Source organism: Electrona antarctica (genome assembly GCF_951216825.1).
Source record: "Electrona antarctica genome assembly, chromosome: 21".
Lineage (NCBI taxonomy): Eukaryota > Metazoa > Chordata > Actinopteri > Myctophiformes > Myctophidae > Electrona > Electrona antarctica.
The window spans coordinates 22660523-22675436 of record NC_136802.1 but is presented as its reverse complement, the minus strand read 5'-3'; the positions used below and the strand labels follow the sequence as shown (position 1 = coordinate 22675436).

The window sequence follows — 14914 nt, the reverse complement described above, 5'->3', positions numbered from 1 at the left end:
CACATTCATCCCTCGCTTTGAGTCCAAGATGGAGATCTGAGAGAGAGAGAGAGAGAGAGAAAGAGAGATGAAAACAGAGTTAATTATCATAGCTGCCTACATGAACACCTCACACACACACACACACACACACACACACACACACACACACACACACACACACACCTCACCTCTCTGACAGATGCCCTAACTTTGAGCCCCCTGATGGGCGTGGCCACAGCGTGTGATTGACAGTCATTGTGACCAAACAGCTCCTCAACGCTCCTCACATCTATCTGGTACTGCTGCTGCTGGCCCCGCCCCTTTGTCCACAGGTTGGACCGCCCCTTCACCTAGGACACACCCACACAAACACACATACACACACACACACACACACTTCACTGAGTTTATTTCTCATACATAGTGAAATTATATTTTCACTATATATATTTTTTTTAATTTTAAATTTTTACCCCATGATTTTGCAACCCATTTTTCATCCAGTGTCAATTATCTAATGTAATCCTGAGCGCTACACATCCTCTGCCAACCTGGGGGGGCAGCGGACTGACCTCATGCTTCCTTCTATGCATGAGGAGTCCAAGCTGCTTCTTTTCACCTGACAGGGGAGAGTTTTCCCGGCCGGACGTAGCACGTGGAAGGAACACGTTATTCCAACCAGTTCCTTTCCCCTCCATCAGGCGCCCCGGCTGGCCAGGGGGAGGTAGTTTAGAGACCAGGAATACTGCATGTTTTTGTGAGGGTACCTACCCTAGGGGACATGGGGAGAACATGCAAACTCCACACAGAAAGACCCTTTCGCCAACCCCACCTCGGGTATGGGCACTGATGACACAGAGGAGAGAACACACCCACAGTGCTCACAGCGTCCCCAGCGAGAATCGAACCCAGGACCTTCTAGCTGTGAGGCGACAGCACTACCGACTGTGCCACCATGCCCCACATTTTCACTATATTTGAGCGACAGTCTTGTTGAAAATAGCAGGTCTAGATCACGATTTTTTGCTACTTTTGTGCGACAGTGTTGTACGACAAAGTAGTTTCCAGCCGAAAGAAAGTGTAAATCATGATTTAAACATGTCTCACCTGTTCCTCTGGAATGGTCTTCCAGAAGAAACTCCTCACCCTCCTCTTTTTCTTCTCCGTGACTACAGGGTTTCCCAGGCCCAAGTACAGGGGCAGGAGGGGGGGAGGAGGCGGTGGAGGGGGTGGCGGGGGGGCAGGGTTGCCCTCGACAACCGTGGGTGGGTTGGAGGGAGGAGGGGGCGGCGACGACGCGGGGACATCGACAACCGCTCCCAACGTGTCCCTGAAGCTCTCGCTCTCATTGGCCGGTGAGACGCTGCCCATCACGTGCATCGCTGCCGCCGATTGGACGAGGGGACGGGGGAGGAGGCAGCGCCCGCTCTGGACGCGTGGTTACCGCGCTACGGGGTTGCCACGGTGACCAGTGTGGACGATGATTATGATGAAGATGGCTGTGATGGAGATGATGACGACTGGAGCAGAGAGAGGTCATCGCCACGGTTACATCTGGGGGTCAAAGGTCAAAGCCAGGACTCAGGTCAAGAAAAAGAGATCTGGAAAACAATAAACAAACAGGTTCACATTTGATAGCCCCTCCTTACTGGACAAAATTATTGGCATCAAAATCTATCTATAAATGCACCAAGTCTCTGTACACACGTACGTATAATACGTGTGTACGTCTGTAATCCACGTAACTCGAGAACTGTTCGTCCCACCGACTTCAAATTTGACACACGCGTTCCACACCCCCACAGGGAGTGCAGTGCCCGGTGTCAAGTCAGTCAGATAGCCGGTTGTCCAGAACCAGCACGGGTACCGCTCTAGTGTACTTAAAGTACCAAAATTAGAAAGTTCTCACTATGCAGTTTTCAAATGTATAAAAATATTTTGAAAATAGCAGATCTACAAGTTCAGAAGTTTGATTTGTAATTATAATCAAACTCTACGTAACTAAAGTTTTCAAATTATTGTAGTGGAGTAAAAGTACAATATTTGTCTCTGAAATGTAGTGGAGTAGAAGTAAAAGTACTGACATTTTGACATACCGAAGTAAAATACAAATACCTCAAAATTGTACTTAAGTACAGTACTTAAGTAAATATAATGATTTACTTTCCACCACTGCACTTACGCCGACCTGAGACCGATTCTACAAATGTCTTCTAAATCAGTTCTCACACTTTTTCGTGCCACAAGGACCTCCAAAATCATTATGTAAAAAGAAAAAAAAAAACGTGCTAGACAGGGAGTTTAACCACCGAGGCGAAGCCGAGGTGGTTACACTCCCTGAAGGTGAATTATATCCCGACAATGACCACCTAGCCAGATATTATCCCGCTTATTACATGGCTAACTAACATAAATGAATACATTGACCCAAAACACAACACAAAAAGTATTCCATAAGTTCGCGCTGGCTGCGTCTGCCCAGCTGCAGGGCTGCAGCACTGTCGGAAAACAAGGAAGTGAGTTGATCAAATAGAATCCATTTTGGGGTCCTGCTTCGTCTATTTCTCGCTCAAATGTTTTCAAAAACATTTTTAAGAGCAATGTTTAGCTGTAAATTACATTGTGTGTCACTAGTGTGTGTGTTTACATGGCTGTTATGTTGGAAACGGCAGTAAATCAAGCGGGGCGCAGCTGGTGGTGCTCAGAGGGTTTGATTAGGCAGCGGTCATTATACAGCGGAGCGGTCATTATCATGAGATAACTCACCGCTGAATTAAGCGATTGACCAATCAGAATCAAGCATTCAACCAAGCCATGTAATAAGGTGCTATAATACTGTAGCTATCAAATTGACACAGATGTTTCCCAGTTTTAATGGACCAAGCCCCTCCAAATGATCCACAATGCTGCAGCACGCCTTCAACTACATTCTCCTCTCTCGCATTCCCTTCATTGGTTTTTGGTCTCTGTCCACCCCTAGTACAAAACACTGACGTACGTGCACGCACGTAGGATAATGGTTGCATGTCAACAACAATATAAACTTCAATTAATTAAAATTAAGTAAGTGTGTGTGTGTGTGTGTGTGTGTGTGTGTGTGTGTGTGTGTGTGTGTGTGTGTGTGTGTGTGTGTGTTACATAACCACAGATCAGTGTGAATCAGTCAAGAGCTTCAAAGTAATCGCACTAACTACCCATCCTGCCTCACTCACTGTGACTTGCTGAGTGTATTATGTATAGTAAAAAAAATCATTAGAGTTTAATGAAGTTTAAGTCGTCATACTTTACTACTACTATGTGTGTGTGTGTGTGTGTGTGTGTGTGTGTGTGTGTGTGTGTGTGTGTGTTTGTGTGTGTGTGTGTGTAAGATACCAGGGCTGGAAATGCCATGCGCTGCCGTGGAAACTGCTCTCAGTGCTGAGCAACAGGCTGCATTCCACACAATGCCAGTTTGTTTACTAGGAAATACAGATTGCATTGGGGTCACTGTGTGTGTGTGTGTGTGTGTGTGTGTGTGTGTGTGTGTGTGTGTGTGTGTGTGTGTGTGTGTGTGAATTGTTCCCAGACAGTGTATGTCTGCATGGGAGCAATTAATTCAATGAATTTAAATAACAAGGCGCTGATGAAGTGCCATTTGAAAATTTCTAAACAAGGTTAACTTTTGAGCGCAAATAAAATCATTCATCTGCCTGCACAATAAGTACATTTACTTTTGGTACTTTAAGTCCATTTTGATACCAATACCTTTTGCACTTTTATGCATTATTGATACTTTTACTTAAAGGTGTAGGGAAACGGAAATGGTGGACATATTATTTTGAAGTTTCATCTTGAAACGCTGGCTCTGAAGTTTCTGAACCAATCAGAGTGGCGCATCCCTCCAGGGCAGGCTATGGGGTCTCAAAGTCTGTGACTTCCTGCACGTGAATTTCGTTTGTAAACAAAGTGACAGGGAGACTGGGCTTTTATCGATTGTGTATCTCTACACGTCATCACGCAGCACGTTTTCGTTTTCAGGAAGTAATTAAAAAAAGATTTGTATGGATATAAGAATTTGCCCATTTTTTTGGCATCCATTGTTAGGTATGCATGATGACCACAGATTAGCTCTGGTCCATAGCTCTAATGCGTTTCATTTAGAGCTATGTTACTCTCAACTTCCGCCGCTCGCATGAATGCAGACCAGCCTCTCCTCTTTAGCGTAAATAAAAAGAACGTTTTTGCTACTCCCCAAAACAAAGGCGGGTCGTGTCATTAGAAAGCCTACTTTCCTTAGTGGACGCACTCTGAGCCCCCCACCACACGTATACACTGTACTTTTTGGCCAAAAGGGGATTTTGTTTCCACCGGAAAAGAAATACGTTTAGTTACTCCACTGCGCCTTCTACCGATATTGCCCAGAGAATTGCCTCATAGAGAATATTTTTCCTCTAGTGAAAAAGAATCCCTTTCTGGCCAAAAAGTACAGTTTAAACATTTGAGTTAGTACTTTTTCGGCCACTGGGTAGAGAGGTTAGGTTTATAGGGCTTAGGGTTGGCAGTATGTCATGCCATGCCGTGAGCTTGTAGATCTACTATTATTGGCTTTAGGGTTAGGGATAAAAATCACACTTGTGTGAAGTGAGTGGCGCAGCAAGGGCAGTATTTATATCAGCCAGATGACGTCTTACATTGTGATTTACCGCCCTGAACAAACATTAGAGTCCATAGACTTGGCTGCCACATGACGTAATTTTCGGAACACCATGCATTATGGCAAAGAAATACCGGTAGTAAAAATTACATTCATAATGTCGCCATCTTAAAATGTTGATGTCCTCGCAAGTACTGTATAACACAAACTCTCTAGAGACTCCAGAGCAGGGATGACATCATCCAATTACGCTGCAATAATGTGCAAATATAGATCCAACCCAGTGACCCCGTTCCCACGCAGTGGCCTGATTGGCTGACTGGATCAGAGTTTCACACGCTGTCACTGTGCACATGTCACATGATGGACTCAAATGACTGAATTAAAAGGTGACTAATTCAAATTTGATTGAAAAGACCATGGCAGAAGATAAACGTAGAAATACATCTGCCATTCCATGAGTTAAGTACAGTACTTAATAAGTACAGTACTTAAATAAATGTTACGTACTCAGATACTTTCTACCACTGATGGGACCTGTGGTGGGTCAGTAGAGAACACAGTACAGGAAGTACCAGGCCCCAGTCACAGTTGCATGCTGGGAAAATCACTGAAGTGAACACAGCAGACAACTCGACTTCAAAAAGTACTATTTCAGTGTGTGTGTGTGAGTGCGAGTGCGAGTGTGAGCGTGCGTGTGTGCGTGTGTGTGTGTGACGTTGCTGTGAAGTGACATTCTTTCTGAACTGATCATACTCTTGTTGGTTTACCTCCAGTTACTGACCCAGTTATCAGCCATCTATCTCTGCATATTTGGGTCCTGACCTAAATACTAACAAGAGGAGAGGGGAGGAGAGGAGCGGAGTAACAGTGGAAACTGAAATGAAATTATGTGACAGGAGGACAGAGACATGACAACTTTCTCAGCTTTTTTCCCATTCCTCCTCTCGCTCTCTTTGTTCCATGTTGAAATATAGTAATAATAATCTTCACACAAGATTTGCTGTTTCAAATATAACCCCTATATATTTTAACGTTTTACAAAGTTTCCTGCCACTAATATGCAAATAATGTGGATTTGTATACTACTGAGAAGAAGTGGCCTCAAGTAGCAATGGCAACGAAAGGCATCAGTAGAATTGCTTTGTGAATTCTTTTTGACGATTTGTAGGTTAACGTAAAGTTGAAATGTCCCTTGGTGGGGTTGGCGAATGGCCCTTTCTGTGTGGACTGTGGAGTTTAGAGGTGCTCCGATCAGGTTTTTTAGGACCGATCCCGCTTTTATACCACTTAAATGGTATAAAAGAACGGTTTCTCCAGATCGGGTAAATTGCCGATCACAGATAGTCATTTGGAGTGAATATCGGCCGATCACAGATCGGTGGCTGATCGATCGGAGCACCGCTAGTGGGGTTTTCATGTTCTCCCTGTGTCCCCTAGGGTAGGTAGTAGGTACCCTCACAAAAACACATGCAGTAATCCTGGTCTCTATACTGCCTCCACCTGGTCCGCCGGGGCAGCCTGATGCAGGGGAAAGGAACTGGTTGGAATAACGTGTTCCTTCCACACGCTACATCCTACCGGGGAAACTCCCCCATGCTCACTCACGCATTGAAGGAAGCATGAGCTCAGTTCGGGGCTCTCCCCAGGTTGGCAGAAGGAGAGTAGCGCCCAGGATTACAGTGAAAGAATGGGTTACAAAATCGTGGGATAACATTTTTAATTAAAAAATTCCTGAATACTCAAACAGGTATCTTCAGTTAATCTGATTACACCTCTAGTAGTCAGATTGAAGCTGGGTGGAGCTATGGGGACAATTTTATGACGACACCTTCACTTCTGGGAAGTGATGGTGTCATCATAAAAGAAGAAAGATAACAAGTGTCCTGTCGTTCGAGGTCCAACAAAAATAACGGCTTGAGGGAGCCGTCAATCAAACCTATTTGAGCACGCTCAATGAGTCACAGCCCTGAGAAGAGCTGTAATCAGAAATAGAGTAAAAGGCAAAGCACGCACATCCAAAAATAAGTTGGCAGTAGGCTACAGGTGCTAGACAACAATACGTACACTTGTTGAGACTGCCCTTCTTCTCTTCGAGAGCTGTATGAATGAGAAGAAATTAAAATGTAACACCTGCTTGCATGTTCAAGGCCTGTAAAAATTGCTAAAGTTTTGTTTTTGTTTGTTTTTTTTGCTGCAAAGCATAATGTCAGCACCGTGATCGCGTGCAAATGTCACACTACAGTAGGGTCAGAGCGAAGGCTAAGGTTATAGCATTCAGCCTGCTTTATCAACTCCTTCACCTTGTGATCAACAAATTGCCAGGTACAAATACTCAAATAAATGTAGTGGAATAAAAGTACCAGTACAATATTTGGAACTGAAATGTAGTGGAGTAGAAGTAAAAGTATTGGAAATTGGAAATACTCCAGGAAAGTACAAATACCTCAAAATTGTACTTAAGTACAGTACTTAAGTAAATGTATTTGGTACTTCCACCACTGCTTCTAAGTTATTTTTAATGGAAGCCAGCGACCGAAGGCTACACGCGTGGCTACAGCCTACACAATAATCTACCCCAGCTAAAAAATAAGAAAAAAAGAAAGAAAGTTGAGCAGGCTTCAACCTTTTTTCAGTGCTCCGGTGACGCTGTGAAGTGTCAATCATTCATATGTTTTTGTTTCATCATTTCACCTCGTCTCTCTCCACACATTTCCTGCATGGTTGCCACGGGGGGGGGGGGGGGGGGGGGATTCTTGCCAACATCAACGAGCGTGTCGTCCAAGTGCAACACTTGGGCGACTTGACGACAGTGTAGCTGACCAGGCGGTTTTGTAGCTTTTGTCACCGGTAGTTTCGACGCAGCATTTGAGTGTGAAGTGAAAGACCTATTTGATCCCGCGGGTGAACTTCAGTTCTATAGGCTGGGGCGCAATAACTCCTCATGCTTTGAAAGAAGCATGAGCTCAGTTCGGGGCTCTCCCCGGGTTAATTTAACACATTTTAGGCTTCTTAATGGCGGCGGATTAAGAGTTAATCACAGACTGCACAGGGGCCGTCATAGTTAAATGTACAAAGAAATCACTGACACATTTTATATTTTCTTTATAATTTTTTCCTTTCCAAAAAGTGTACAAAATAGCTTATCAATAGTTGATCTACAAGCTTGTAGAGATCAACAATTTCTGCTATTTTTGATTTTCATCCTTTTTTTAAAATGTATGGACATTTTTCAACATGGAAACAATCATGACTATTATGCAAAAATAATTGCGATTATCGAAAACAATTGCGATTAGGCGATTATTCTGTAATAACTGCTAGAGGCCTACCCAGGTGGCCGCCCCATGGAGGCTTGGTGTCGATGTGTTGTGTGTAGTTATGTAGGTGGCCGCCCCATGGAGGCATGGTGTCGAGGTGTTGTGTGTAGTTATGTAGGTGGCCGCCCCATGGAGGCATGGTGTCGAGGGCTGCACAGAACACGTGTTTTGTCTGTGTTCTGCGAGAGAGGGGGGAAAACAGCTCCAATTCATTTTCAATGTAAGTCACCTGGTTTGACGAGACAGCCTTGTTTGATGGGGGGGAGGGTGCAGAACACAGCCATCAAGCGAGGTTGTCTCGTCAAACCATGTGACTTCCATTGAAAATGAATTGGAGTTGTTCTCCCCCGTCTCCCCCCAGAACAGAGAAAAAAAACATGTTTTGAATGTGTGAGTGCAGCCGAGGTGTTGCGTGTAGTGATGTTGCCCCATGTGACCACCACAGACTCAACACTCTGAGAAGTGTTGGCTGTAAATATGGAACCATGATGTCCTTCATAGTGTCCCACACCACGTCAACCGTGCTGACAGAGAGACAGCATTCTAAGAAATCAGACATGGAACCATTTCTAAACATGCAGGGCATTTTACAATGTACCGGTAGAGTGGGATCCACATTTCTACACTCTCAGAGAACAGGCCCATGAGGGTTCATTTGGACCCATGGTGACCCCCCGGGCCACGTGTTGAGAAACGGCGAGCTATCAAACTGGTTGCTTAGCGACCTCCATGAAGCAGGACTGTCTAGCCAAAATGGCATTGGCAACCAATGAAAAATGTTTTGCATTCTTTGACAAAAGAGCACGCACACACACACACACACTTGACACACACACACACACACAAAATAATGCAAAGGCAAATATTTACACTATAAATTTGACCTGCTGGCACAACACACGCATAGGAACATTACATAAATTAGGAGACAGCGCTCACAGCAGACGGCGATTGGATATCACCCCTCTGGAGAAGCGCACACGTGCACACGCACACATGCACACATACACACACAAAGGCTGTGAAATTGATGACTCATGCTATGAGTCATAGCATGTTATGCATGCTATGAACAATAATTAATAAACCATTAATTAAGAACCAATTATAATGACTGATGCAAGCCTGTTACATCGATAACACCGACCTCTCTTACAATGGAATCATTCAAACTATATATAGGGCTGAAGTGGTTACTGTTTGTTTTGTATGTAATAAAAAAATCAAAATCTACAAAGTAGCCACAGTATAGTAACTAAAGTTTTCAAATAATTATTGTAGTGGAGTAAAAATAAAAAAATTGCCTCTGAGATGAAGTGGAGAAGTAAAAGTATTGGAAATTGGAAACACGCAAGTAAAGTGCAAATACCTCAACATTGTGCTTAAGTACAGTACTTAAGTAAATGTACTTAGTTACTTTCCACCACTGGTGAGCTTGACGATCTGATGTTTCCGGCACAATAACTCAGGTTTGTACGGTTGGTACGAGGATGGACGGTAGGCTACAGTTGATACATGACATTATTAAACGCTAAGCACTCAAATCCACTTTGACAAGAACCACAATGGGAATAAGACCCGAGGGGTTTTTACTGTGATCCTTCGTGCACTTGTAATTGCACGCATGCTCTACATCGGTGTTGCAACCATGTCATTGTCCTTTTAAAGTGAATTATCAAAACAAACAAAAAGAAAACACTAATTCCACAGATGAAGTTGAACGGCTCAATTAAGGGATTACGTTGGAGCGGCTGAACCCAGGTCAACTGACTAGACTGTCTGTGAAGATGATCCATGGAGATCATGTTAGATGACGTCGGTCTCCAACTAACTGTTGTTGCTACGGTACATAATGACATTAAATGAACCCTGATCATCTTGACCTTTGACATACAAAATCTAGTCAGTGCTCTCTGCGTTGACAGCTGTCTGTCTGTATATCATCTCTGTCTGTCTGTCGTGTGGAAACCTTGTATGTCCAAATCTGTTGCTTTTTGGGAAATGGAAAATAGAAGCTGTGGAGCGGATCTACCCTGGCTGACAGGAGGACCACAGAGCATTATTACAGGCATACTAGGTAGAATCCCAGATCTGTGTGTTGTGTACTGTATAGTGCAGGGGTCTGCAACCTTTTTCACATGAAGTGCCATGTTTCCATTTGTGTGATAGTCAGTGTGCCATATAATTGTGACTGTCCATATAGGATACATGCTTAGAAATATTTTCAGGATCATTAAACTCAATAACGCAATAACCCACCAATCCCTCCCCAGTCATGAGTTAGAAGTTTGAATGAATGTACAATCATGTGCAGGATGTAAATTATCATGTAATTTGTAGATGCGAATGGACTTCATTTAACTGACTACACTTTTTTGGAATATTTAATTTTAAAATAAAAACCTTCTCTCTCTCACACTTATGCCAGTGTGCCAGTGATCACCCTCCCCTGTGCCAATGTTGGCACCCGTGTCTAAGGTTGCCTACTCCTGGTATAGTGTGTAATGTGTACACACACACTCCCCCGTCCCCTCTCTGACAGGTATCAAAGTGATTGCTGTCTTTGATGCATTCAATGATTCGAGAGAACACTAAGGAGCATAGAACGAGTTTGACACTTGTATGCAACATATATATATATATATATATATATATATATATTACATTTAGGCTCAAAGTTACCTATAATGTCTTTAAAAGGCATTGAAGCCTGGTGGTGGGAAGGGGCAGGACAAACCCAGGTGGCCTGTCTGCAGGCAGCGCTGTCAGACATAGAATAGGTGCAGCACATTGAATGTCAGACATACTGTAGGACACAGTTGAATTGGTCCAAATGTCTGTAATGTAAGGTGAAGGTGTTCTGCCCCGCCCCCATCAGTGCCGTTGTAAACAGAAGAGCAACGTGAGAGAGAAGTAGTAGTTGTGAGATTCCTTAGAAGGAGAGATTAACCAACGTTATCTTTATCAAATACCAGACCGGTGCCCGGCTGTAGAGCACCGAGTCGGCTATGCAATACCCGTTGTACCCGTGTCAGAGTACCCGTTCCACCCACCTGTCTGTGTCCCTTTTATGCCCATATATGGAGATTTCTGTATATGTCTCTCTGTGTCCCCATATATGGAGTTCTGTGTCATGCCCAAATATGAAGTGTTGTGATGTCAGAACAGGCTAGTTTCGAGTTACGTACGTACAGACGTACGTACGTACGTACGTACGTACGTACGTACGTACGTACGTACGTACGTACGTACAACACACACACAGAGACTTGGTGCATTTATAGATAGATGAACCGCAAGCCCATTCCCACTAAGAAAAAAGAGTGGTAGAGCTGAAAGAAAAAAGAAAAGAAACTAGAAAAAGTGCCCCTCGGGGCACAGGTCTCCAACATGCCAGGTCAGGTTGTGGCCTCCTGGTGGCACTATAATAGGCCAATGTGAAAAGGGTGCCATTTGTTCTTACGCCTTTGATGGCAATTGGATGATTTGAGGCATTTTGTTCCAAAAATGTGTTTTGCTAAAAAATTGTTATCGTGCCACCAATAGGTGGCGTGATAACAGGCCAATGAGAACAGGGTGGGATATATTCCTCAGCCTAGTAGGAAAGTGCGTGAAAGAGTTCACGTAAATTGCATGCTGCGTTCATGATGTGAGGCTTTTTGTTCAAAACGGGCCAATCCTGCAAACTTTGAAAGCCAATGTTAACCAATTAGGATGGAGCACATGACTATAGAGATACTGTGTTACGATTTGGACAAAATCTGGAGGAGTCTTATCAAAAAATGTGTTTTACAAAAGTCGGCCTCCTGGTGGCGCTATAACAGGCCGTTCTGGAAAATTTGGGGCAGAGGTTCATCGTTGGCATCTAGGGAGTGTGTGTGCAAAGTTTGGCAACGACCGGGTTAACGGTGCCGGAGATTAGCTGGTAACGGACGGACACACACGGACGGACACACACACACACACGCGGACGGGCGGAGTGCAAAACATACTCTTTCCCCATTTGATTGAATGATTGAAATATGTATTAACAGTTTGCAGAATTACAGTACATTTCAAGCACAAACTCAATACAAAGACTGTTAACTGTGAGTGGACGACCCAATTAAGCATTACACTTGTTTACAAGAGGGTCCACCATGCCTTCGGCCTGGTGGAGACAAAAAAGGCCAGTGCCAGTCAGTCAATTAAACATGCTGCTGCTGTCGCAAGTAAGTTACACAGCACTGATTCTTCTCAACATGGGGTTCCATGCAGGAATGCTTGAGATCTGCTATGATTAACAGTTAATCATAAAGCAGCTCTCAGGTCTGTGCTCTAATCAATACATGCACTGCAGCTGTAACATGAAAGTGAGAATTATCCGCGAGACATGGTCAAAGTATTTTTGGGGGTCCGCAGCCCATTTATATTAAAAAAAAAACATGAAAAGATGATACATGGACTTAGAGATACAAGGCATCTACAGCGATGATATGAGGTCTCATCTGTGCACAGTAAACACACCAGTACTCATTTCAAAATATGTGAACACACACACACACACACACACACACACACACATACACTTTAAGAGCACCGAGGGTGAAAAGGGGGGCTGAACCCTATTTACAAGACAAACAGCCATAAACAGTGTGTGTGTGTGTGTGTGTGTGTGTGTGTGTGTGTGTGTGTGTGTGTGTCAGACCCCCCACATTGAGGTTTCACAGTACTGAAAGCAGCTTAAATGAACATTTAAATGAACTTGATCTAATGTCTCGCTGAACTCGCTGAAGAGTCTGATTAGAAAAGAGGTGCATCTTGTGATGATCATCACTTTGCTGACATCATATAAAAGGCACAAGGACCCCAAACAACTTTTTCATCATTTAAATTACATTCTAAAAGCATTATACAAAAATGATGTAAAGACAATTGTTTTTTTTGCTGCTAGCGGTGAAAGAGAAACCTTTATTGATCCTCGGTGGGATATTCAGGGCACCAATAAATGCGGCTAGCAGGGCTAATCTACATGTAAATGTCCCCTTTCAATCAGGTAAGGTAAAGAAATAAACTTTTACAGCGGTCGTTGTGCAGTTAAAGACGGAACTGGGAGTCTCGTTACGTGTGTTTTAAAAGGCAACATGTCAGACCCCTAAAAGTCATCTCTGTGTACCATGGATACGGGCACGCACAGGACCCCCAGGCAATACCCCCTGACTCGTCCCTCTGACGAGTCAGGGGGAGAGAGAGAGAGAGAATGTCAGAACACAACATGCAGGAATAACAGGGGGGAGACCTCTCACCAGTGACCTCCATGAACACCTGAATGATCTTTTATAATACACTGTAGTGCTGCACCATTCTTGTGAAACATTTTGATCACGATTCTTACATTCTCATTTTTTCAAATGAAAGTGTATATTGTCTTTATAGTCTGTAGTTGCTGAACATTACTACATTAAAAATGTGGCACCTGGAGTCAACTACTGTGGGCTTTAAACAGACAACATTAAAGTGCTTGACTTAAATCTCTCTTAAATGAATTGGACAGCCAACTAGTGCTGCATGATTCTTGCTCAAATTCAGAAATGAGATCTCATAGGTGTCTGAATCTAGATTGCGATCTATTTGAGCAGTGCCTAACCGCTCCAATGACTGGCTGTGTGTGTAAATGGGATAAACACCAAACAGAGACCCTACACACAGAATTCTGCAAATCCATTCTCCGAACCCAGCGAAAAACACCAAAAATAATTAGGACGATATCCACTCATAATCAAAATAAAAAATAGAGCACTTCAATTCTACAACCACCTAAAATAAAGTGACCCAGATGCACTCCATAACAAGGCACTCTCACACAGCGAAACTCTAGAGAGATGCCCCCTCAGCCAGCTGGCCCTGGAACTCTGCGCACAAGCACAAATAGAGCCACCAGATAGAAAACCTATTGGACTAAGCCAAATTATAATATATACAATCACCCAAAGAGATTTTGAAAACATGACTAATGACAAAAAACTCCCATATGTGCTGGGCGAAGTACAAAAAGAGAAGGATATCAAATGGAACACAACCACCCTAAAGACTAATCATTGTATGTATGCCTGCACTATCTACATCGAGTGATCTTGGTACATAGAAATTGATTTATTGAAGACTCTGACTTTCAAATGTACATACATTTTGTTTTGATTGTATTGTATTGTTGTAAAATGGTAAATGGTGCTTTACATAGATTGTGCATTACATTCACCCATTCACAGACACATTCATACACCGATGGCGGCGGAAACCATGCAAGGCACCAACCAGCACATCAGAAGCAATTAGGGGTTCAGTGTCTTGCTCAATGACACTTCGACACCAACTCTGGGGGAGCCCAGGTTCGAACTGGCAACCTTGCGGTTACCATCCAGCCACTCTACCCCTGAGCCACCACCACCCGTTGTATTGTGCCTTTTGCTTTGGCAATGTAAACGTATGTTTTCTCATGCCAATAAATCCCTTTGAATTGAATTGAATTGAATTGTGTGTATGTCTGTTTGGGGTTCGAACAACTGCAATACGGCTGGGTGACCTAAAGTCACTCACACTCGGCACTATAACTGCAGCCAGCCAGCGGTGTTGTTGAGCAACCTGCAGCGCTCAGTTCACATGGGTGGGATTGTTGCATCTGGGGGTGACATAGAGATAATGTTGAGTGAAAGGTCAGGGGATTATAACCCACAAATCACTCTATGGCCCAACCCGTACGCAATACAATAATACTGTTAACTTGTTCACAAACCCTCTATATCAGTGGTTCCCCCAAAGTGGGGTGCAGGGTCCCCACACCCCACTTGAGGGAGTTCCAGGGGGTCCCCAGCTAAATGATAGTTTGGAACCAAATGGATCCTTATGGGTCTGTATCTCTGAGTTAAATTAACTTTGATTTTACATTATCAATTGGGGGTCCCAGAGACTGAAAATTCTGAAATGCCTTTAAATAGGGGAC

The 14914-nt window shown here is 43.6% G+C and overlaps 1 protein-coding gene across 1 annotated transcript in view; it reads right to left on the bottom strand.

The window, feature by feature from the left end:
* The window catches only part of LOC306913969 (uncharacterized protein), a 33844-nt gene that overhangs the window by 17168 nt on the left and 1762 nt on the right, over positions 1-14914 (bottom strand). The window contains exons 2-4 of the mRNA XM_079490813.1: positions 1090-1583; positions 171-332; positions 1-36 (exon numbers count right to left, since the gene is read on the bottom strand). The exon at positions 1-36 is cut by the window's left edge and continues 26 nt beyond it. Coding sequence (XP_079346939.1) covers positions 1-36; positions 171-332; positions 1090-1362 — 471 coding nt within the window. The 5' untranslated portion in view covers positions 1363-1583. The remainder of the gene's footprint in view (positions 37-170; positions 333-1089; positions 1584-14914) is intronic.